This window comes from Rousettus aegyptiacus, unplaced genomic scaffold, assembly GCF_014176215.1.
Source record: "Rousettus aegyptiacus isolate mRouAeg1 unplaced genomic scaffold, mRouAeg1.p scaffold_m13_p_2, whole genome shotgun sequence".
In the NCBI taxonomy this organism is placed as follows: Eukaryota; Metazoa; Chordata; class Mammalia; order Chiroptera; family Pteropodidae; genus Rousettus; species Rousettus aegyptiacus.
In genome coordinates this window covers 117,049,024-117,073,192 of record NW_023416295.1, presented here as the reverse complement: position 1 = coordinate 117,073,192, position 24,169 = coordinate 117,049,024, and the positions used below count along the sequence as shown (strand labels likewise).

Below are 24,169 nucleotides of genomic sequence, written 5' to 3'. Positions count from 1 at the left end.
ATGGGGACAAATAATTTATAAGGATATTTGGCTTTATGGAAATACAGGCTTTATGGAAATTTAAATAATGGCGATCTTTAGAGAAATGCTGAGAGGAAACCCCTGTTGAACTAAGTGGTCTCGTAGCTCCCTTCCAGAGATAATTTAAAAATTATCTATGTGCATCACAATTTGGAGAGCTATGTTTATAATCTCCTAGAACTATTTGAATTTGCCCCTTCAATTTCTTTTGAGTTTATCATTTGATTTTATATTTTTTTACTGCTACTGTTACAAACTACTTTGTATTTCAGTTTGTCTGCAGAATGGATTTGAGTATCTGACTAATTCCCTAAAATTGCACAGGCCCTCAATAGAAAATTCGATACTGTAAATAAAGTCTGTTGACTGTTATCTATCCAAAGAGGTCATATCATATCTTTGTGACTGCCTAAAATGCTTTGTTTCCTTTAGAAAAAAAAATGTTATAACTGCTAAGCTCTAGTATAATAAGTTTTTTCTGTTCACTTTAATTCCAGTGGGCAACTAACTGTATATTACCTGTTCACCCTTAGTATATAGGAGTAGGTTAGGTGACTTGTTTGACAGCTTAAAATTTGAATCTTATTCAGTATCAGATTTTTAGGAATTGGTAGTGGAGATGGAGTATTATTGACTAGTTTTTATTGAAAAAAACTATCTTACATGGTTTCGTTTTGGGGTTTGTTTTTTGTTTTTGTTTTGAGGGAGATAGGCTGGGCAGAAGTCATAGCATTTAGTTGAAGTCATGTGGATTTTGAACAACTTGTAATTTGGTCAAGATGTTTACAAAGTTTGGGAATAAAATTACAACTTTATAAGCATGCAAAAGGAGGTTGGATTAGTTATTTCCTTAAGTCATTGGAATGAGTGGCTACTGCTCACTTCAGCTCTGTCCTATCTAGTAATTAAGATGGCAAAAAGTTTACTTTTTCCTGTTCCATACATGTATAATTTTTAAAGTTGTCAGTTAGCTATAGAAATTCTTGGCATTTTCATGTTTTTCAACAAATGTTCATACTTATTGAGTACCTTTTATTTTCCGGATACTCTTCTAGGGATTCAGTGGCAAGCGGGATCATCTAAGATTTTGTCCATCCTGAAATTCTATTAATTAGACATTTATTACCCTTCTGTTGTAAGTTAGGCCCTGTGCCTAGAGGATCCAAACAAAAATGAAATCAAATCCCTGCCCTTAATTGTGTATGCTGTATTTTTTGCAGTCAGCATTTTTTATTTGTGTATATATATTTATATTTTGTTTAAATGTATATCGATCAAATATAAATATGTATACATCAGAACAATTTTTTATATTTCTTTTTGTATGACTGAAAAGTATTATGTTGTCGATATGTAAATATATAATTTCTGGCTTCCAGAAAGACAAGGTTTCTAAGATGCTACTTTTTTTTCTGCTATAAGATAGTAGTGTAAGAATTTTGCTTAGACTTGCTTTCTTTATGGGAGAAAGAGCATGCTTCAGTGTGGAAAAGTAACTGTTAGCTCTAAAATACTGGTCAAAAGCAACCAGTATGAATTGCTTTATACTGTTAAAACTAAATTAGAAAATCTCTTGAGTATGAAAAGGTTTATTTTGATTTTGTAGGGAAATGGATACTGCAAGAACGCCATTGAGTGAAGCTGAGTTTGAAGAAATCATGAATAGAAATAGGGCGATCTCAAGCAGTGCTATTTCAAGAGCTGTGTCTGATGCCAGTGCTGGTTTGTAAATTTCTTCCTGTCTTAATATTTATATGTGTTATTAGGAATGACCTAAAACTTAAGTACAGTCTTGAAGATTAATCATTTGCATGTATTTATTTTAGTACTTATCATAGTACTTATTTTTATATTCTCAAGTTATCTGTACTTTATTTAAAAGGCATTGAAGAAAGTTGCATTTCAAATGTATTGGGAAGACCCCTAATTTTTAATTTTTAGATGTAGGTTTAAATCTTAGCCCTCCCCAGCTCATTTATTATATTTACAAATGGTAACCTACTTCACACAGCCATGATAATAACAAATTGTGCTAATTTTATGTATATAAACACCTTTCCAAATGGCGAAAGAGTAAACAATATTAAGACAACTTCTGTAGTTATTTTCAAATTCACTTCTTTTATAAAATGCTTTATCACTCTTACTGCAGGTGGTTTGGTGGTATTTTGAAAACAAAATTTGACTTTAGCCCCTCTCCTTCCCCTTACAGGTGATTATGGAAGTGCTATTGAGACATTGGTAACTGCAATTTCTTTAATTAAACAATCCAAAGTATCTGCTGATGATCGTTGCAAAGTTCTTATTAGCTCTTTGCAAGATTGCCTTCATGGAATTGAATCTAAGTCTTATGGTTCTGGATCAAGGTAAAACTTTCCTGTCTCATGTCTATTTAAAACTGCTACTTTACAAATAGAATAAAATAATGTGTTAGGGACTTTAAAATAGAAATTTTACTTATTACTGATTACTTAGTACCCAGAGTGACTTTTTTTTTTTTTTTTTACTCTAAATCAAATGTCAGATGTTTGCTTGCTTAAAATCCTTAAAAGCTCCAGTTAGTTACTTTTAGAATAACACTGTAAACATTCAGGCACCATGGTATAATCCCTTTCAGCCTCATTGTGTACCTTTCCACTTGCTCACTATTGACTAGCCATACTGGTCTCCCTTTTCTTCCTCTTAACATCTCAAGGACTTGATCATCTCACTGTTTTTGTACTTGATACTCTTTCTGCTAGGAGCTCTTTTCCTTGGCTCTTCACATATCTGGCTTATCTTTCATGCCTCAATTCAGTCTGACTTCTTAGGAGGGGCCTTCTCTGAGGTTATCCAGGTCATGTTCTGTTAACTTCTTTTATAGTACTTAGTATAATTATTAATTCACATTTATTTTCACTGTACTTGCTGAAAGATGGAAGGGATCTTACCTGACCTGTTCACTATAATATTTATTTTTTAATTTATTGGGGTGACATTGGTTAATAACATGTAAGTTTCAAGCGTACAGTTCTGTAATACATCATCTCTATATTGCGTTGTTTGCTCACCACCCAGTCTGATCTCCTTCAATCACCATATATTTGACCCCCTTTATTCTCTTCAACTTCCTCCTACCCCCATTCCCCTCTGGTACTATTATACTGTTATCTGTGTCTGAGTTTATTTTGTTGTTCATTTGTTGCTTTCTGTTTTTATATCCCACATAGGAGTGAAATCATAAGGGTCTTGTCCTTTTCCATCTGACTTATTTCATTTAGCAGGATACTCTTCAAGATCCATCCATATTGTTGCAAATGACAATATGTCATATTTATGTCTGAGTAGTATTCCACTGTATATATGAACCATATCTATTCAGTCACTCATCAAAGGACACTTAGATCGTTTCCATGTCTTAGCTACTATGTATAATGCTGCAGTGAACATACGGTACACATTTTACAAAACTTTCCAAGTAGATACCCAGAAGAAGGATTGCTGGGTCATATAATAACTTTATTAGTAATATTTTGAGGAACCTCCATATTGTTTTCTACAGTGGCTGTCAGTATATTGTTTCTAATGACTAAACAGTGCTTGCAACAGAACGGTGCTAAATAAATATTTCTTGAACAAGGGAGATAATGATCTATTTTTAGTTACTTAGTTAAATGCTTTTTTTTTTTTTTTTAAGCATTACCACTAACTTTGAAATTTTACATATTTTTGTAAGGTAGATTTTTAATCTTCACATGGTATTCTTAGAGATCTGTCTTTTGTATTTTTTATCTGATAGTAAAATCTTCTTCATTAAGTTAAGGAAAAAGAGCTTGTCTTTGTCATGGTCCTCAGCTTCATAATTATTACCTTTTCACCTAATGTAAGGGTCTTTATATCTGAATAAATTTGTCATAGCTAAAGACTATATCTTATAGAGTATTTTTACCTTTTTTAAATCCACAAAATAAGCACATAGTAATGTTTGCAAAGTCTAGTTGTCTGGTATAAAAATATTAAGTAGAAATTTAAACTAATAGGCAGTTATTTCCTCATTGCAGATTTCAGATTTAGAATAGCAGAGATTCTAAAAGTATTTTAGGCAATATACTTTGATTAAATTACCTCCCCCGCCCTTGCAGGTTCATGAAACATTTCTTTTTATTAAATAACTATGTGAATAATAATTAATTTTTACCAGTGGTCTTAATTATTAGGTTTCTCTGCTTTTTACCATGCCCCCAGCCTTCCCAGCAAACATATAAATTAGAAAGCTTCTTAGAGGAGTAGCATATTTTGGTTAATTATAAATGTAAAAGTAATATGTATGTGTAAGTTTAGATAACCTGTATTAATATGGGTGATAATTTTTATATTTAAGTCCCATTACATATTGAGTGATATCATGAATTTTATAGCTAAAAATCTACCTTTGATATATTCTTCAGCTTGAAACACAAGTCTTTTGAAATTTTCTCTCCTTTACATTTCTGTTTTTCATTCAGTAAACACTACATGTCTATTTTAGACTACTAGTTATAATAGATGGTATGAATTGCTCTGATATATCTGGTTCCCAATTTTGGGTGAATATTTTAAATGGAATTTTTAGTTCATGCTTCTAGGTGAGTTGCTAAATCATATTGACAGTTCAGGATATGATAATTCTAAACTAGATTTATAAAGAATTTTTTTGCCTTAGGTATTTTTACACACCAAAGTATCAAATATCTTTTTAAGCTGTCCAATTACGGAGAGCATTAATCCAGTAATTTCTTTTAGAAGACGTGAACGGTCAAGAGAGAGGGACCATAGTAGATCACGAGAAAAAAGTCGTCGTCATAAATCCCGTAGTAGAGATCGTCATGATGATTATTATAGAGAGAGAAGCAGAGAACGAGAGAGACACCGGGACCGGGATCGGGACCGGGACCGAGAGCGTGACCGAGAGCGCGAGTATCGTCATCGTTAGAAGGTGGGTATTCCTTGTTTTTGTTGTGTTAGTATGTGCATTATTAACAGGAATTATAACTCCAAGGCTATTGTTTATACAGTATATACCTACATTTTAAATGGTCCAACTTCTGGTTCTGAATTTAATCTTCTTGAAACATCAGAGACAAATGACAGGTAAGTAATGACAGGTAAAAAAAAATTGACCTCTTATTCTTGAATATTGTATTGCTGAATTATAACTTTTAGGTTTCAGATTATTATGAGTCTTAAGAAAGCAAGAAAATAATCAAGAGGACTCATGGCCTACTTCTAAAATCTAAAAATTGGAATTCTTTTAATCACAGTTTGCATGTGATTTAAAATATAAAATACAAGGAGTAAATTCATATATATGTAATGTGCTTGGACTTTTAAAAGTAAATTTAAAATTTCTCTCCTTGAGCTAACTTCATTTATGCCTAAAACTTTTAAAGGAAATTTAACACTGTAATAATTTATAATACAAGATGATGGTTTCTCAGTATTGAAAACTTTTCTACTTAAAAACATTTTTTTAGAAAGGACACTTCTCTTGGTGTATAGTTTTCATTTTTAAGAGAAAAGAAACAATATTCAGTTTGCAAAGAAGATATGAAACTTATTCAGTTAAAATGAGTTCAAGGGTACTCCATATCTAAGAATTTTAAATTGTATCAAATCATACATCCCAGGTTATAATAAATAACCTTGAAATAATTTTTCTTTGATGTTTCATTCATAAACCATAATCATTGTCTTTTTTTCTGTACTTTAAAACTATTTCTTGTGTACATATTTCATAAAGTGAGAAGAGTTGTCTGTTTATATTTCATTTTCACGTGTAATTTTATTTTTATATTTGTGAACAGCATTTATTCATGTGGAAAGTGGGGGAGGGTACTATAAAACTTGCGCATGTGACATAGGTAACTACTCTTTACACAATTGTTTTCCATATAAATGGGAATCAAAGACTTTATCAAGTATATAATCCTGTGATAGAGTAGCAGTTTCTTAAACTAAGATGTTTTAGCAAATGAGATCCTTTTTGAATAATACAGTTTAGAAAATAGCATGTAATTCTTATTTTTATGCTATACAAATAAGCCATTATATTATTTATAGTTTTGGGGGCTTTTTGAAGTGCAAAGGCCAGTTTTAATACTTTTCCTTGCATTTTGAATATGCATCTTGAATATTTATCAAAATTTAATTTAAAAAGTCCTCCATTTGTTGTATTATAGAACTTAATAGAAATAATTCTCAAAACATTTTTTTATATTATGCAAAATATCTTTCACTTTTAAAAAAAGCTCATTGAAATTGATAACTTTTTTGGATATGAGTAAGAATTGAATAATCGAATGTTGTACCTTAATTATTAAAATTTAAAGACATAGCTCCTGCACCTCCCACCCCCTGGTTGAATAGATCTGATCTCATCTTATGAAAAAATTCCCAGTGTCCATCAGTTGCTTAGGGTAAATTGTGGCCAACTAATTACTTGAAATACTTATATCAGCCATTTCACTTACAAAGTAAAGTACAGGTCCTACAATTAATTATATTTGTATTTAGACTTTGTCCAGTTATCAGCAAGCTTCTAGTTACTGAAGACGTGTAATAAAATTTTTTGTATATTTTCAGTCGTCTCTTAGATTTGCTGTGTCCATCATGGAGCTTCTGAACCAGTTTATACCCAAAGATGATTAGATTTCTTACTGGTTCTGTTTAAACTAGAATAGTCAGCAAAGTAAACTTGAAAATTTCATAGTTGATTTTAAATATTTTGAATTAACTAACATTTCAGTAATGGGTACACCTAACTATATCATGATGTGAGTTTCATTACATATAGACATTAACTATGAATCCCTAACTTGCAAACTATTGTTCACATTTTTTCTTAATCACTGATGTGTACCATACCCAAATTTCCATGTTTGTTTTGTACATTAATCAGAATTGAGTTGTAATATTGTTATGTGCCTTCATCCAAGCAAAAATTTTACATAAGCATTTCCAGTGCAAAATATTCTGTTATCCTGGAATATTATACTTTTACTATACCAAACTTGCGGATGTAGACATGAATAAAGGGATGGGAACTGGGATTAAATACAGTCAATGAAAAACTTTTTAAAGCAAACAGCTATAGCACATTAAATCACCATAAGGTCTGTTGACCTTTTTAAATATGAGTCCTTTTGAGCTTTCATGTAAATCTTAAATTGACTAAATGGAATAAGAGTAATTTGGAAGCTAAAGTGAATGTCAGTCTGTATACAAGTAAAACAATAATGTAATTTATTAAAGTGATGATGAATGGCTAAAAGGGCAAGTGCTTAATTTAACTGGAAACTTAATGATGTTGGCAAGTTGTTAATGTCTGTCCCATCTTATTTTTTTTGTGTTTGAACTGTTGGTAATGTTAATTGCATTCTCTCATTTAAAAAATGTATTTTTCTAAAAGCATTCAGTATCTAAGTTCAAATAGATAACATTTTAATGGGAATATCAGTATTGTAAAATTTTGGTATGTATATACATTGTGCTTCATATTCTGTAATTTCTACCTCTATTCTCAGACCACTCTGAGCAAAACAAAAGTAGTTCAGTCTTTTAAGATTGTACACTTGTTACAGAAATAATTTTATTCCATGAGTTATTTTATTTTAGGTTGCGCTCCACAGTTTGGAACATCCCTACTCAGCAAATTTCTGTTAACAATTGTTTTTCTTTGTGTACTGTAGAGTAATAAAACTAAATTATTTTTTAAATACTCCTTATTCCTGCTCTTCCTCTCCTTGATACGCAGTTTTACATAATCTGAAATCATTATCCATTTTTTTGATAAAATTTTTAAGCATATGTATGAGATATGGATTAAATAACTACACTTTTGTTGTACGATTATCTCTACCATAAATATCATGATTTTAGATGTTGTTATTGCACAAGCTTTAGGGTACTTTGCATTTCTTATTCAGTTTATAGCTTTTTATTAATTTGGGAAAAACAAAGCCACAAAACAGGTTTTTTCTTACATGTTTAAGATGTTTTATCTCCTAAAGTTAGTGTTACTTTAAGACTTTTGTGAAAATTCTCTTAATTATCTGATAAATGATACTAGTGATAATGAGATTTGAAAATTATTTCTGCAACTCTTAGGTCATATGAAATCTGCATAATATTGTCCAGCCCTGTATTTTCTTTGTGTTTTCCCATATATCCTAACTGTTGTATTTGGATATGTTAGCTCTCATGTTTTTCATTCTAATTTTCTTTGCTTTTATTATTATTTGCAAAACCTGTCTGACTACACAGCTATCTTAATTAAAGTGACAAGAGGATAGGGAGTGATCCCTTGAATGAATGTATAGTGTTTTTGCTCACTGTGGTTTAAGAATATGGTTTTGTTTACAATTGATTGTTCCCTGCTGAAAAAAAAAAAAAAATTCCGTGCCAATGTGAGTCACCTTGCTCTCTCACCTCATCTCAGTGTGAAATTTATTACCATTGTTTTAGTTTGTAAATTAGATTGTTTTGAATAAATTATGTTTTGAATTAATATTTAGTTAGCATTGTTTAAACCAAATCTAATAACAAAAAAGGGCTAAGGTTGCCACATATGCTATCCATACTTACTGATTTGCCTTCTGTGGTGGCATGTTTTAACTCTCACAGTGAATTCTAAGTCACTTCTAAACAGCTTATTTTGAAATGTCCATTTTGTGAAAATTTGGGCGCAAAGCTGAGTTTAATTTGTGGTGAAGTTTATTTCTACTACTTAGTGAACTGCATGGAGCAACAATCATTTATATGTTTTATAGTATATTAAAAGGCTTTAGTTAAAATGAGGTAAGTACTATCTCCAAAGGTAGAAAGATGAAAGTACTAAATGTTTTGGTAGTAAAGGAATTTTTTTGTAAGCATCTACAATAAACTTAATTTTGTAATATGTTCTGGTCAGTGCAAAGAAGGAACTTTGATTTTAGAAAGATTTAACATATATTTAGTTACTTCTATTTCTTTTACTCAATTTTTGTTCCTCTCATTAAGGAGAAATTTCACGTAAAAGTGAGTTTTATTTCACTGAGTTAATAAAAGCACATCTAAAATTATATTAAGATCATTTACATTCATTATATAATGTGAAAACCTATAAGTCATATCAACTATACATTTGAATCTTTTAGTTGAATAAATTGTCATGAGTTTAGAAATACTGATGCTAACAGATTTGCTTAGATAGGTTTCTAATAGAAAACACTCATTTTACATTATCTCAAAACACAGGTGCTTCTCTGTATTGAAATTTTATTTATCGCTCACTTTACATACTTCATTAAAGAGCTGCAGATTTCATTTGTCTTAGTTTTTTAACTGTTAACATAGATCTTTTATAACTGATAGCTAAAGCAAGTAATTGTGTGGCTTTGACATGAAAAGATTTGACCAAATGGTATTCTGAAAACAAGAGCTTGAATGTATTTGTCATTTTTAAGCTTCTTTTTGATATTCTTGTTTATGTAGCTGTCTACTTAGAAATTTGAGACTTTCATATGGAATTGGATTATTGGAAATGGGTTGTGTTGCCTTCAAATTTGCTTCCGTTTGAGACTGTAAAATTTGTATTTCCAAATGGATAATTGTAAAGTGTTTAGAAATAGAAATAAGAACTGTTAGACTGTCCCCCAGATTTTATGGCTGTATGGTAAAATTGAGAGACTTATTAATAGTAGAGATCTAACTAAAATATAATCAAGCAAAAGATGAGTGCATTCGTCCTGGATAAAGATGTGTGTTGTAATTTCATGAACAGGTTTTCTACATTAAAAGTAGTAAAATTCTCCATCAGAGTAATGAATAACAAAGTTGTAGTGTATATCGTATGTGTTTTGGATATTTTTGCTTTGTTCACTGTGACTTGATCTTGCTGACTCAGTCCCTCCCAGCATAACCAAAAAAATGTAGGGAGATAGCATCCTTTTGCAAGAAGATTTATGAATTTCCCAATAATACAGTTTTGACTAGAACATATTCCTTGTCTCTTTTTAATACGTAATATTAGTTTTTAAAAGTGTTTTGCAAATAATAAAAAGAAGACATATAAAAGCTGCCTTTCTAGATTTTTTTCATGATATCATCAACAGTAAGATATAAAGGTATAATAACTGGTAACATTAGAAATGGCTTAAGTATCTCTTTGAAAATTATGGGCAAATAGAAACTGTTTAAAACAGGAAGTCCAGGATTAGTTATAACATTGCTTTTTCCTTTTGCAGTTATAAAATTAAGGTTTTTACTGCTAGGCAACGTGAATGACTGTATTGACGCTCTTAAGATTCTTACAGTGTAGTGGGGAGGAAAGGACATAAAAGATAAAATTTATAGTTTTGACAGGATATTCTCAATTGTAGAGCAAAAATACTTTTCAATTATTTTTATGGCAAATGCACTAAATATTGTGCTCTTTTGCCTTTTACATCTTAATATTGAAATACTCTTGGAATTTATATTTTAAATATCTGGTGTTTCAGTTATCACTTAATCTCCAAGTTAATTGAATGTTTCTTTTGTGACTACCTGAAGTTTGCATATTTATGTATCCTTGAAATTTTAGTTTGCCAAATTTATTGGTTTCTTTTTCTTTATGTGAGTTTTCAATGAAATTTATCATTGTGGATTCCTATTTAGCTTGTTTTTGGTTAGTTTATACTAAATTAGATTTTTAAATATAGCTGAAAATAGAGCAAAAGTAAAGTAAATGTTTTAAATTTGTATTATGTCTAAAGATTTGTACGTGGATGTCATATTTATTTAAATGTGCATACTGAGCTATATATTTATAAATTTTATTTACAAATTTTGTAACATGGAGTCCCATTTGATTTATAACATTTGCAGAAGTTCCTGTATGCTGTCAAATAAATACAACTAATTTGTAAAATAATTGCATTTTCTATTCAGTTCGCATTTAATTGTTAATGCGTTCTATAGAATTAATATGTGGTTGAATGAAAAATATTTACATTAAAGTCATTCGAGCATTTTCCCATTTATTTTTGTAGTATGCATACTTTAGAAAATGACTTATAAATGTTTCCATCATCACAGAAACAGTAGTTGCTATATTTTCATTTGTTTCAGTCATTAAATTTATAAGGCAGTAATATCTAAGAATGAAACCAGAATGTCTCAGTTTTAATCACCACATAAATTGGGAGCATTTGTCTACCAGAAAGGCAGCTACTGTTTCAGTTAATTTTTACTTTGTGTTAGAATACATAACAGTGACATAGATGCACGACTTGTGTATGTATAGTTAAGCCAGCGTTTTTTCTGTGTATTATGGGGAATAGCAAAATCTACATCACAAATTTTGACACATTACAGCTGAAGGAAGAGGAACACCTTCCAAGACAAAACAGTCTTCATGAGGGAAACATGACGCTTGTCCAGCAGTTTGCTTCTTGTGATTGAACTGAACCTGTAAGGATTCATGGATAAAATGAACAGGAATAGATCTGAATAAAGCAAATCTGCATAAATGGTAACCAGTAGCTCTACTTTTATTTTTTATGTTGCTTACATGTTTTATTTGAAGGAAACCTGTGTGATTTAAAAAGTTATAGCTTTTGCAACTTTATTACTGGTTATATACATTTTGGCCATTATAATGTGCAAGCAATTGGAAAAATGTCAAGTAAATGCTTGTTTTTATAGTAGTTTGTTCTTGTTAAAAATGTTCATATGATAATGTCTGTAAACAGCACCACTTTGATTACAATAGATGTAGTGTTGTAATAAACTGTTTAATGGGGCTGATGTGTAAAGCTGTTCAAGTTATTTGATGTTTACACCTCAGGGAAAGTCTTGTGTTCAGCAATATCTAAAGATAATGTTACTATGACATTTATACTGTCCTTTAAAACATTGCAATAGCGTTTTTGGATATGCATCAATCTAATCTTGCGTTCAGTGAATTAAACATACCAATTAAGTGTCTCTTGCCCTTGATTTTGATATTAGAATAGGCGATTACATGGATATTTAATATTTCTATATTCTGCTTTTCTAGCTGTTTTTACCTAGTTAGCTTGTGATTTTGCTGAATGGTATGTAAACTCGTAAAAACAGAAATTTCACGGACAGCAATCCAGTCAGTGTATTAGGGATGAAAACATTTTTGTGTTTTTAACATTTTAGTAAAGACCCATACGTTCGTTAATTGCTACAGTAATGCAGCTTAATTACAACACAGATGTGCTGAAATGGCTAATTGTAAACTGCTGGAATTGAAGAAATATTTTGACAATTCTCATTTGATGCAGCAGTTATTTGCGGTTTTATATTGATGATGCTTATGGTTACTTTTTGAAGCCATAGGCAATGTAAATACAGTCATGCAGCGGACAAATTTAAGAGAGCCTTAGTTTATTTTTCGGTTACTATAGATTTCGAAGGGTGTAATGATCATTAACATCGGGTTGTATTCTCCTGTGTGTGTAATGGGAGGTTATAGGTCTACTCTGTCTCCACAGTTTAAGGAATCCTATGTATATTCATGCAACCTATATTGATTCATGCTAGAGTTAGTTAATCAAAGATTATTTTCAAACCTGCCTTGAATTATAGTCCTACAGTGTAAGCACTTGGCCAGCATATGGTCTTAATTTCAGAATTAGCAAAGGCAGTGTGTCACTTTAGACATTTTTATGAGAAGGTCATTCTAAATCACAACTTCAGAAATTTTGGTTAAAATTCTTAAACAGGTTATAGTTTGCTTTTGATGTTTTTAAGATCTGATTATCTTGGACGAATCTGGTAATGCACATTGGTTTTTAAAAAGTGTAGCCAAGTATTAGGACAATGCTTAACGTATTTTTAGGTACCATAGATATTATGTGCAACAATAGAAGCCGTCCAGAGATTTGCACTGCAGTTTTTTAACTTTCATTTTGTGCACTATGACACTAGTTCTTACAAAATTAGCTCTTTCAGATCATTCCTATTGCCAGTTTTATTTTAAAACATTTTGTGAGTCTGTAGAGTATTTGTGCATGGAATCATTGGTGTTTATCAGAACTGTTTGCTCTCAGAAATTGTTTAAGTGTTTTATCTTGTTGAAAATGCAGTTGCCTTTTTAACATTTGAGAGTTGTATCAAGACAATTTTCTCGTTTTTGTGTATAGGTGGTATTAGTTTTTGTCATCTCCTAGCTTTTTTATATTTTAATTACAAAGCCCTAATGCAAAGAAGTGTGGACAAAAAAAATATTACAAGGGAAATTAGTTAATAGTAAGCTTAAAAGGTAAGTAAATGTCCCTGAGAATAAAATTTTCTCTGAAGAATTTTTACAGTGGAATTATAAAAATCTAACTGCATTTGAACTTGAAATGAAACTGGAAATTTTGTACTAATTAAATCCTTTATTTACCTTTTTATTTTTTTTATCAGTGGAACTCTCTTAATTGCTCATTCTATATCACAGTTCTCCCTACATGGCTGATCTCATTACGTGACTTGTTTCAGACAGTGTGAGTGTACTAGAATTGCTTGCTGCTAATTCATTATTTTTAAGTGTTGTCAGAAGGAAATAACTTTGTGGTTTGACCAATTATTTTTTGCAAAGTCTTTCTTTACCTGATAACACATGAATGTATAGCTGTAAAGGTGAACATTGCAATTTTTTGTTTATTCTTTATATCCCTTCTGTTGTCTATGGGCTGATATAATTTGAAAAATAATCTTTTTTTTTTATGTGTAAAAACAATCCAAAGAGATAAATCTTTACATAGACACCAAAAAAAAAAAAAAAAAAAAAAAAGGAAAGTGTGTCCCAGAGACCTTTTCATTTCTTAAATAGTGGATATGAAAACAAACTTGAGTTTAATTTTAAATCATAGCATTTCTTAATGCTAATTGTTAGTGCAGTCTCATTTCTTTCAGCCAGTAAAATTATGAATGAATGGTACAGCACCCGAATGCTACTGCTTCTGAAGCAACACTTTGAATCAAATGTGCTGCTTATAGTTAAAGGACATCTTGTCGTGGAAAGGATATTCTGGTGTAAATTTGGAAGTGTTTATTTTGTCAGTTTTCATAAACAAGATTTGGAGTAAGTTGCAGTGGCTTATTGATCAAAGTTTAGTCCACTTAATGTCCCCTTTACCTAGAATATTCTTAAGCAGTTAACTACAGTTTGAAGTTCACAAGTAACTTATGGATTGTAGCTTAAGGTATTAATTTTCATTTAATTCTCCTGTGGAGAATATTGCTTTGTTTTTTACTAGTTTTTAAAGGTCAAATGTATAACATTTTATAGTGAAGGGGGAAAACTGTTGGAAGGGTAAAGACTTTTTCTTTCCCTTATGTATTTAAATGTGCCAATAACCTAAATACATACTGTTTTATACAATGAGATGCTACTACAAGACTTTCTGTTGGAGTGCTCTCCACATTTTGGTTTTCATTACCTGAATGATCATTGCATTTTCTGTATCTTATAAGATGGCTCCAATTTTGTGTTTTAAGCTTCAGCTTGTTATTTTAAGAGGAAGTTTATGTTCTGATTCTTTACTGGGAATACAGTATTGAGATTCTTGCTGTTTTACAGATAACTGCCTTTTAAATTTTAATTCATTAAGTTCATTTGCATCCCATAGCCGCTTGTAAATGTTTCCTGCAGTTGTATGTACTTAAATGCACGCTTATCATTGTACATATTAGACATTTTTGTGCTAAAATATATTGAGTGGGATTTTTGTAGCAGAGCATTCTGTTTTTCTGTTCTTAAAGTGTGTTTGTCTTTTTTTTTTTTTTACATTAATCTTAAGTTTTAACACTGGTGTATTTTTTTTTTTTAGCAACTTGACTCTTAGAAGCCTTAGACTAATTTTTTAATAAGTATTCAACCAAAAACTATAAATTTATTAAGATGTGGCCTTACATATAGCATTCTTTGTGTTTATAATGTGAGATTTTTGATTTATAGAAATCAAAAGATTTGGGGTTAAAGTTTCATTGTAAGTTGAAATAGAAAATGTGTTAAAATGTCTAGGCTTCTGGGAGAAAGTTCTTACAGTCTTCTTTCTTGGCATTAGAAAGAAGCAAGATGAATTTTTATGAATATTCAGAATATTCAGGCATTTGTATCCTGTTCAGATTGATTTCGGTTTGTCTTAACCAATGTTTCTTTAAAATTTCAGGTTGGCATTCACTGAGTGGGCAGCTACTATGGTTTTTGTATGGGACGTATAAATACTTCGTTAGTTATAGACAGATTTTAATGTTTTAAAGGCTTCCTGCTATATTAACATATTGTAATGGGAGTCTTTTAAAATATTAGATAAAATTTAATTGAAGTCACACAAATCTTGAAATGGTATCTGTAGATAGTAAATACTTGGGAGAGTTTTTCATGTGGGAATATCCTAAAACTCCTCCATGGATGTAAATGTTTTCATTAATTGCATAATTGAACAGACCCTGCATTCAGTAAAAACATTTCATTTTTAAGATTTTTCTTCCTTGTTGCATTGTTACTGCATAACACTTTTCAGCATACTGTAAATTTTTTTAAGTACAGTGGTGAGTTCATGTTCATTTTTTTAACTTCGAAAATTGTAGTGCTCAGGTGGTATTTAATGGGAAAGGATCCTTTGGGGTAAATAATATTGTATTCCAAGGAATGCATCTATAGCATTGATGACTTTAGCCTTAAAAAAAGGTCTATTCTTATTACTCATTCTTCCTCTTCATCCCATGGTATATTAGCAAATAGTTTACAGCCTTATACAGCCTTACAAAGTTGCTTTACAATTTTTAATGGAAAGCCCTTAACAAAAAAATTGTATCATATTACCAGTATCCACTGAATTACTGAATCACGGTTTGTAAATAATTTAATATCAGAAGGCCAAAGAAAGTCTTAAAAATTTAGCTATTGACTCTATGGTGACTTCACAATAAGATTTCTGTGCGAAAGGTAAGGTGATATTTGATCAAAATGACATCTTTTTGGTGTCCATGAGAACTAGACTTCCATATTAGCTTCTATTAAAAAGCTCATTCCATTTTATTAAAATGTTTGTAATGGCAATTTTATGTTTAATGTTTACTTTCTGTCTTTTCTTTCTTTAGCATTTAGGTGATTGTTCAGCAGTTTGCTATATGGTCATTGTTGGCCTTAAACTGCACTAGTAACAAGCATGGTATTTATCTTGTATTGAAAATAAAACACAGTTTTTATAATACTTTGCATTTTGTCCTTTTTGTTTGATTTATAATTTGTAACCATTGTGTATGGTTTGAATAATTTATATCTATTGGCAGTATGCAGTATAACAAAAATTGGACTGTTGTCTATTTTGTCTCTAAGTCAACCTCCGAGATAGTGGTTATTTTCTATATTGTCATTTTGATGTTCTTTAAAGCAGGTGATATCTGGCTAAACCTAAAAGATATCTAGGCTGTTTTATTATTAAATCTAAGATTCAGAAAATATTTTTCTAGTTTTAAGGGATTATTAGCCTTATTAGACTTTAATAAGTAAAAATGTCTAGATCACAGCAAAAATATTTCACCAGCTAGCTTAGAAACATTATTGATATAGAGTACTTTTAAAACTAATAAATTGTGATTTCAGTAAGGATTTTTGTGCCAAGTATTAACTCAGGCCCCAGCTTTCTATTTTAAAGAGAATTGCATGTGTTGATCCTTACTTGCATTTGAGTTAATTGAGACTCTTGCTAGAGTATTTGACAGAAAACATTATTAGGAACATGTTTTAAACCAGATGCCATATAGAACTCCATAGGAGTCAATCTAGGCTTGATTTAATGAGAGAGGGGGGCTTTTATATATTATTTACCTCAAAAATCTGCATTCAGCATATAGGAACACTTCAGAAAAGAAGGTTACCTCTTTAATGTTACGCTGAGATCTGAAGTAGGAAGACTTAACTTGGTGAAGAGGGAAAGGAAGCACTTTCTAGACAAAGGGGTGTGCACAAAAGGCCTTTTGACAGGAATGGAGCATATTATTAGGAATTGAAGGGATGCCTCTTTGGCTGATGAAGGGAGTGAGGAACATTACCTGTGTATGGGGCTCAAGAAATAGGCAACGGGCAAGACTCTGGAGGACTTGTAAATCACATTAAAGATCGTCGCAAGAATGGTGTGGAATCACTGAAGTGTCACAGTTAGATTAGCTTTTCAGAAATCTTGGCTGCAGATTAAATCAGGAAAAGAATAAATGAGGTTAAAGCAGTGAGACTACTAAAAGTGTTCAACTACAAGACAGTGGAAATAAGAGGTAGAGAAAAGATTTGGTGAAAAACAGGAGACAACTGATAGTACATAGAAGTTTGGCTATAACAAGGTAAGGAGGATAACTGGAGATAATGTGATGGTATGCCATTGACTCACTGGGAAACTTTGGAAAAGATGTGGATGCAGTATAAATTTAGGGCCTTTGATATCTAAGAAATAGCAAGTAGTCATGTAGCTATATGGTTTTAGAGATTAGAAGACGTCAGGGTTAAAGACAAAACTTTAGTAACTTTAAATAGAGAAGAAACCATCTAAATACGGGCAGAATAGAATGGGAAAAAGGAGAAAGTGAGGACTCTGGTATAGCTTTCAGGTTCTTAGTTTGAGAAAAAAACCTTATATTCACTTTGGAGTGAAAGAGAAACACCTCTTTCTCAAGAGGGAAGTCATGGTTAAATAAATATATGGAGATGTATGGGCTGTGTGGCCTGTAGGTAGGTAGAAATTGTAAGACATTCTAATAACATTTCAGTTAAGATTTGGAGGCATTGTGCAAATGGGTAGAGGCTTAGGTTTGGGAGAATGAACTGGTTTTGATCTGTAGAATTGTAGAAGCATCGTTGGGATTTGGTTAGTCTTGTTGAGAGTAGTCTCCATTTTGGTGGTGGCAGTCCACTTAGTATTCAGTCATGGAGGAGAACGTGTAAGTAGCTGCATCAAGCTATGGGAGGAGGAAGGCAATACATCATTTTTCAATTCAGTGGTTGTCTACTCAGCTGCAGAATAGGATCACCCATACCGTCATTTGTTATGGTGGGGGGTTGCCATTATCATTTTTAAAAATTGCTATTGTATCTATTATCTCCTTAGAGCTTCTTAAATCACCGTGTATGATAGTGTTCTTTTACAGGTGAGCCAGTGGGTCTGTGAGGGTTATGACTAGCAGAATGGTGAGTTGAAGTTAGAATAGATGTATGATTCCAAATCAGCATTTTTCAGTTACTGGCTCATGTTACCCCACTGCCATAGTGCTAACTTTAACAGCTTTGTCAAAACTTGCACTATAAGCATTTAGGGAATATGTTCGTTAAAAATGTTCATTTCCACAAAAAAGCGTAACTGCTCTGTACAAGATACTGTGCTAAGTACTTACATGTAAGACAGGCTATTGCCACTTAGTGGTATCTTGTTAATTTGATTTTTAAAATATAGATGCTTGCACAGGTTTACCTACATAATTACTACAGCTATCCTATTAGGTATAAGGTAGGTAGAATGAGTGTAACATTTGTGGAAGTGTTAGCATTGTGGAAAATATTGTCACTGACTCAGGAATGGGCCCCACCCCAGTATAGTATAGAAACTTGAGTACTACTGTACACCACTTAGGTTCTTTCCCCCAAACCCTTAAAGTCATTTTATACTATTAACTTCTTATCTTCAGCTTTCCCCAAGAGGTGGGGGTAGGAGGTTCGCCTTTAACGAAAACACAAAATGCAAGAATCTACCAAAGCATCTAACATCCCAAGAACATGCTCAGTTTGTTAGGAAGGGATTTGCAGAATGTGAAGATAAACTAATAGATATTTACTGGTGGTTGATTTTTCACAGTTAATAGTGTATTATATATACTTGTTTGTCGATGTCATTTTTACACAATTCAAATTATTCTAGGGTTGCTGGCAACCATTCTACCTTGAATATGTAAACATAAGCTCTTCTATATTTCGCATTACTTGTAAACATGCTTTGTGCATCTATGTGCACTGGGAGACCACCTACCAATAAATTTACATAGCAATCGGTCTGTTGTCCTTGTCTTTCTAAATGATCTAAGTATATGAATGGACACTAAAGGAAGGATGGAGATGAATGGCATAGCTCTCATCCCTGTTGAGAATACTTGGGCAGTAATCTACCTAAAGTTACCTTCTACCGATTCTTACCCCTGCTTGCACAAACATTGAGGATAGAAAATGCCTTCACCCTTAACAAAAGTTGATCAATCCATCAGCATATATAGGCAGATAAAGCAAAGAAGCCACAAAGGATTTTAATTTAAAATTTCATTCCATAAATGCTTAGTCTCCTTTGTTTCTTCCCTAACCTTTTAATTTTGGGGTGCTCCCAGGAGGCTTAGTCTTGCTGCACTTCAAACCTTTTCCTCAAACTGGAGACTTACTACCTACCTGGCATCTCTTACATGCCAAGGCTGAACTCTTCACTCTCCACCATTCCCCCACCACCTCTGTTCACAGTCTTCCCCAACAGCTAACATCAACACCGTTCGAGTTGTGTAGGCTTAAAATGTTGAAAGCGTTCTTGACTGCTCACACCCCACTTTCAATAAATACATCAGGAAATCTTTTGTCTACTATCAGAAAAGACCTAGAATCTGACCACTACTACTACTGCTACTGCTTTCATCATTTGCCTGATTGCTGCAGTAATTCCTAATATGTTCTGCTTTCTGCTCTGAACTCCTTACAGTCTTTTTAGTACATCTGTTAAGAGTTTGTATTGTCTCAAATCCTGCAGTAGCTCCCCTTTGCTATCAAATCTGTCTCGTCACTTTCTAGCTGTGTTAACCCAGGGTGAGTTACACCAATTCCCTGAGCCCCATTTTCCTCATTTTTGAAATGAGATATAGCACCTACTCTTGCATTGAAAGTTAGATTATACACTTAGCACATAGCAGTCATCATACCTTTATTATGGTCAAAATAAAGCTTCATATCATTGAAACTTTTCCTCATCATTTGGCCCCCTCAGATCAGATCTCCACTCCTGGTCTGCATGTCTTTCAAACAAGGCAGACATGCTTCTGGCTTAGCCTTTGCATACACCATTCCCCCTGCCTGGAATGCTTTGGATATATTCACGACAGTGTCATCTTAGATTTATTTTCACATTATTTTCACCTTTCTTTTGAAGAATGGAACACTCCCTTATTCCACTTTATTCTTTACCTTTTGCAGGCACTTATTACTTAAAATATATGTACATTGTCCATTAGAATATAAAGGATCTTATTTTCTTTTAAGACCCCATTGACTAATTCAGTGTGTGGTATATAGATTGTTCAGTAAATATTTGAATGAAGGTCCTTTTAAGTGTAGGTGTACTACATTATCTTGTTAGCTTAAGCTTGTAATACAGTTGGAGATAATTTATCTTTCAAATTGTAAAAAATATAGCAAAATTTCTATATTAACCATTTTAAGTGTTCATTTCAGTGGCATTAAGTGCATTTACAATGTGCAGCCGTCACCACTATCCATTTCCAGAACTTGTTCATACAAATTCTACCCATTAATAACTCCCCATTCCTGCCTCTCCCCGTACCCCTGGCAACCTCTACTATATGTCTGAATTTGCCTATACTAGGTACCTCATATAAGTAGAATCATACAAAATGTGGTTCTATGTGACCAGCTTATTTAATGTTTTCAGGGTTGATCCTTGTAGCATGTATCAGGATTTCATTCCTTTTTATAGCTGAAGAATATTCCATTGTATGGCTATGCCATAATTTTTTTAGCCATCTGTTGATGAACATTTGGGTTTCTACCTTTTGGCCATGGTGAATAACGCTGCTGTGAATGTTGTTACAAAAGTACCCTGAGTCCTGCTCGTGATTCTTTTGCGGTCTATATACCTAAGAGTGGAATTTTTGGGTCAAATGACAATTTTATGTTTAATTTTGAGGAACCTCAAAACTTTCACACAGCAGTTGGGCCATTTTAGATTCCCTCTAGCAATGCATGAGAATTTCAGTTTCCTCTACATCCTGGCCAACACTTAATTGTTTCTAATGGGTATAAGTGTTATGTCATTGTCAACTGAAATTTTTAAAGTGGCTCATATTCATTGAGTCTTTCCAAAATATTAACTTAGTTTTTATTGAACCAATTCTATTTGCACTTACCATTTCATTGGCTTGTATTAAGTCATGAAATCACAGGAAAAAGTACTATTGACATAGTTTAGGAACAGACACGACTGACTCTTAAACATAATTAGAACTCAAGTGTTTGGACATGATTTTGTGTAAGTCAGTCGTATAGAGGATATATAGGTAGGTTATGTTGGGGCCCCTCAGTACTCTTACAGTATTGACATTTTCTTCTGTCATTAAATGGTCTAAAAGTTTAATACTGTAAGTGGTCTACAGACTATCAATGTCAGCATCACCTGGACTTAAAACCTGTCACAAGTACCGAATCTGGAGGCCCATCCCAGACCTCAAGAATCAGAATCTGCATTTGGACAAGATCCCCAGGTGATTTATATGCACAGTAAGGGTTGACAAATTGTGTTTTTAAACTGCTTTTAATAGCTACTTGGTATTTCAACTTACACCATGATTTTAATCAATTCCTGTCATGGGGCATTTAGGTAATTTCACTAGAATTTTGACTAATATAAGGGATACTGCAGTGAGTATGCTTATAAGTAAATCTAAATGCACATTTCTGTCCTCAAAAGGTAGTTTCGTGGAGTGTTTGATTCAATATGTATGAACATTTTAGGTTTTTGACACTGGAAGTTGCTTTCTGATTTCCCTTCACCCAGCTGTATTTGAAAAGGCATTTCTCCACATCCTTTTCAATAATTGGTGCTTTTTAAAAATAGCAATATTGTACATGAAAACTGGTATCACATTTTTAAGTATTTTGTGATTTTTATGGTGGATTAAATATTTTCAAGTGTTTTAAAATGTTTAAAATACATGAAAATGTGCTGCCATCTAGTGATCCTTTATGTGAGAAGTAAGTGTGCTGCCATCTAGTGATAGCTTTATGTAAGAAATAAAAGTTTGTCATGATTTAGTAATTTCATTTTATAATTGAGGAAATAGTTCATTGTCTGCATTCAGGCCCAAAGTAACACAACCAGTAAAGGACAGATAAAAGAACTGAAAGATCCAAAGCAAGCTCCAACATCCAAGAAGAGCCGAAAGATTCTTTTCTAATCCAATGTCCCTGTTTAGTCACAGTAGTATAAATAGAATGGACAACGTAATAGTAATTTCCTAATTGTTCTGGTGAAATCAGTTAATAAAACCTCCCCCCCCCACACATACACTTTTTATATACTAATAGTATATAAATTTATTTCTAAATTTGTTCAAAGGATACATTACGTCATTTGAAGTAAGGGTATGTTGTACCTATATGCTGTACTTAAACACATAGATTATTAACTCAATTAGAGAATATATTTAACATTTCTTTGAAGGGTATGGTATCCTAATGTCATTTTAAATGGAATTCTCATGGTTGGTGTAAGAGAGCAGGCTTAATTTTACTTAGCTATCTAATACTATTTTTTCATTGTTTTTAACCCTAGGTGAAAGCCAATCTTTTTTTAACATTTGAATGCCTACTGAGTACCAAGTATGGGATTCAGGAAGGGGATATAAGCCAAGAATATTCTTTCTGCCCTTTGGGAGTCAGGAAATAATTTCTACTCAGTGAATACTCAGTCTGCAATGTGCAAAATAAATTGAACACACAAAGAAAACAGTTATCTGGAAGAAAAAAATCGAAGTGACTAATACATGCTGGCCATTTTCACATGTTATTTCATGTAAGCATTAAGACAGTTCTATTTGGGTTCCTCATTTTACATATGAGGAAACATTTAGATTCAGTAGCAAAGCAGTAGTCCATTTACCTTGGAGTCAGAAGAGCCAGCCTAGAGAGTGTGACAGTGGGACTTCTCATTGGTCATTATTTACAGGTAATATGAGGTGATATGAAAGACTACAGGTAAATTACTAGAATTAAAAGGTTAGCTAGCTGAATACAAAATCAATATAGAAGCCAATTGTAAAGTAGCTATTATTTAGTAAAAGATGTGCAAACCCTCTTTGGAGAGTTTTAAACCTTTATTGTAAGAAATTAATATAAACCCAAATCAATGGACATACATGTTTATGAATAGGAAGAGTGACTATGTAAATATGGCAGTTTGCCCCACTTAGATACAGCATCAGTGCAAATCCAATTGAAAACCCAAGAAATTTGTTCATTTTTGTTATTGCACTTAATCTGGTTCTAAACTCGATGTGGAAGTTTAAGGCAGATGATAACCAAGAAGGAGAATGGGGTATTACTTAACCCTGTCAGATACCAAGACCTGTAATAAGATAGTAAAGATTTGGTGTAGGAATAGGTAAGCAGACCTTGAAATAACATAGGCCAAAAGCTACATATATGAAAACTAGATTTATGCCAGAATGGAAATTGCTATGGATTATACAAAGAAAAAATAGGATCTTTAATGCTATACATAAGTATCAATTTTAGGTGGGTTAAATGTGACCTTAATAGGAGAGACAGACCTAGACTGTTTTAAGAAGGAACTATAGGAAATAATTTTATGACCTTTGATTAGAGGGAGATTTCTTAAGATAAAGTATAAATCAAAAAGGGAAAAACTGATAAATGTGAATACATTAAGAACTTCATTAAAAGATAGCACAACGACAGTGAAAAGAGAAGCCCCAAACTGTGAGGAGATACTTAAAACACAAAACTAACAAAGAACTAGTACCAAGAATATGTAATAACAGATCTGTAAGAGAATGACAAACCCATTAGCAAAATGGAAAACGGACACAAACTGATATTTCACAGAAAAATTCCAAATATATAAAATATTAGTAATCTAAGAAATGCATATTAAAATTGGTATAATTTCACACCCTGAGATGGGGGAAAAAAATGTTATAAGTATTGGCTAGAATTGTGGTGCAATGAAAAATAGCCATGATATAGAAACCTAGGTGCCCATCAATAGATGATTGGATAAAGAAGTTATGGGACTTAACATACGATGGAATATTAGCCATAAAAAAATGAAATCTTACCACTTGCAATGACATGGATAGACCTAAAAGGTATTATGCT

At 32.2% G+C, this 24,169-nt stretch overlaps 1 protein-coding gene across 5 annotated transcripts in view; it reads left to right on the top strand.

The window, feature by feature from the left end:
- CPSF6 (cleavage and polyadenylation specific factor 6) overlaps positions 1-16,233 on the top strand; it is a 30,450-nt gene extending 14,217 nt beyond the window's left edge. For 2 of the 5 annotated variants that reach the window (XM_016133567.2, XM_016133565.2), the window contains 4 exons: positions 1,628-1,743; positions 2,234-2,387; positions 4,786-4,975; positions 11,374-16,233. In XM_016133567.2, the coding sequence (XP_015989053.1) occupies positions 1,628-1,743; positions 2,234-2,387; positions 4,786-4,972 (457 nt within the window). In that variant the 3' untranslated portion in view covers positions 4,973-4,975; positions 11,374-16,233. Of the gene's footprint in view, positions 1-1,627; positions 1,744-2,233; positions 2,388-4,782; positions 4,976-5,054 lie in introns of all 5 variants that reach the window. The other 3 variants (XM_016133566.2, XM_016133562.2, XM_016133563.2) reach the window with 2 other exon arrangements.
- The last annotated feature ends 7,936 nt before the right edge of the window (positions 16,234-24,169 follow it).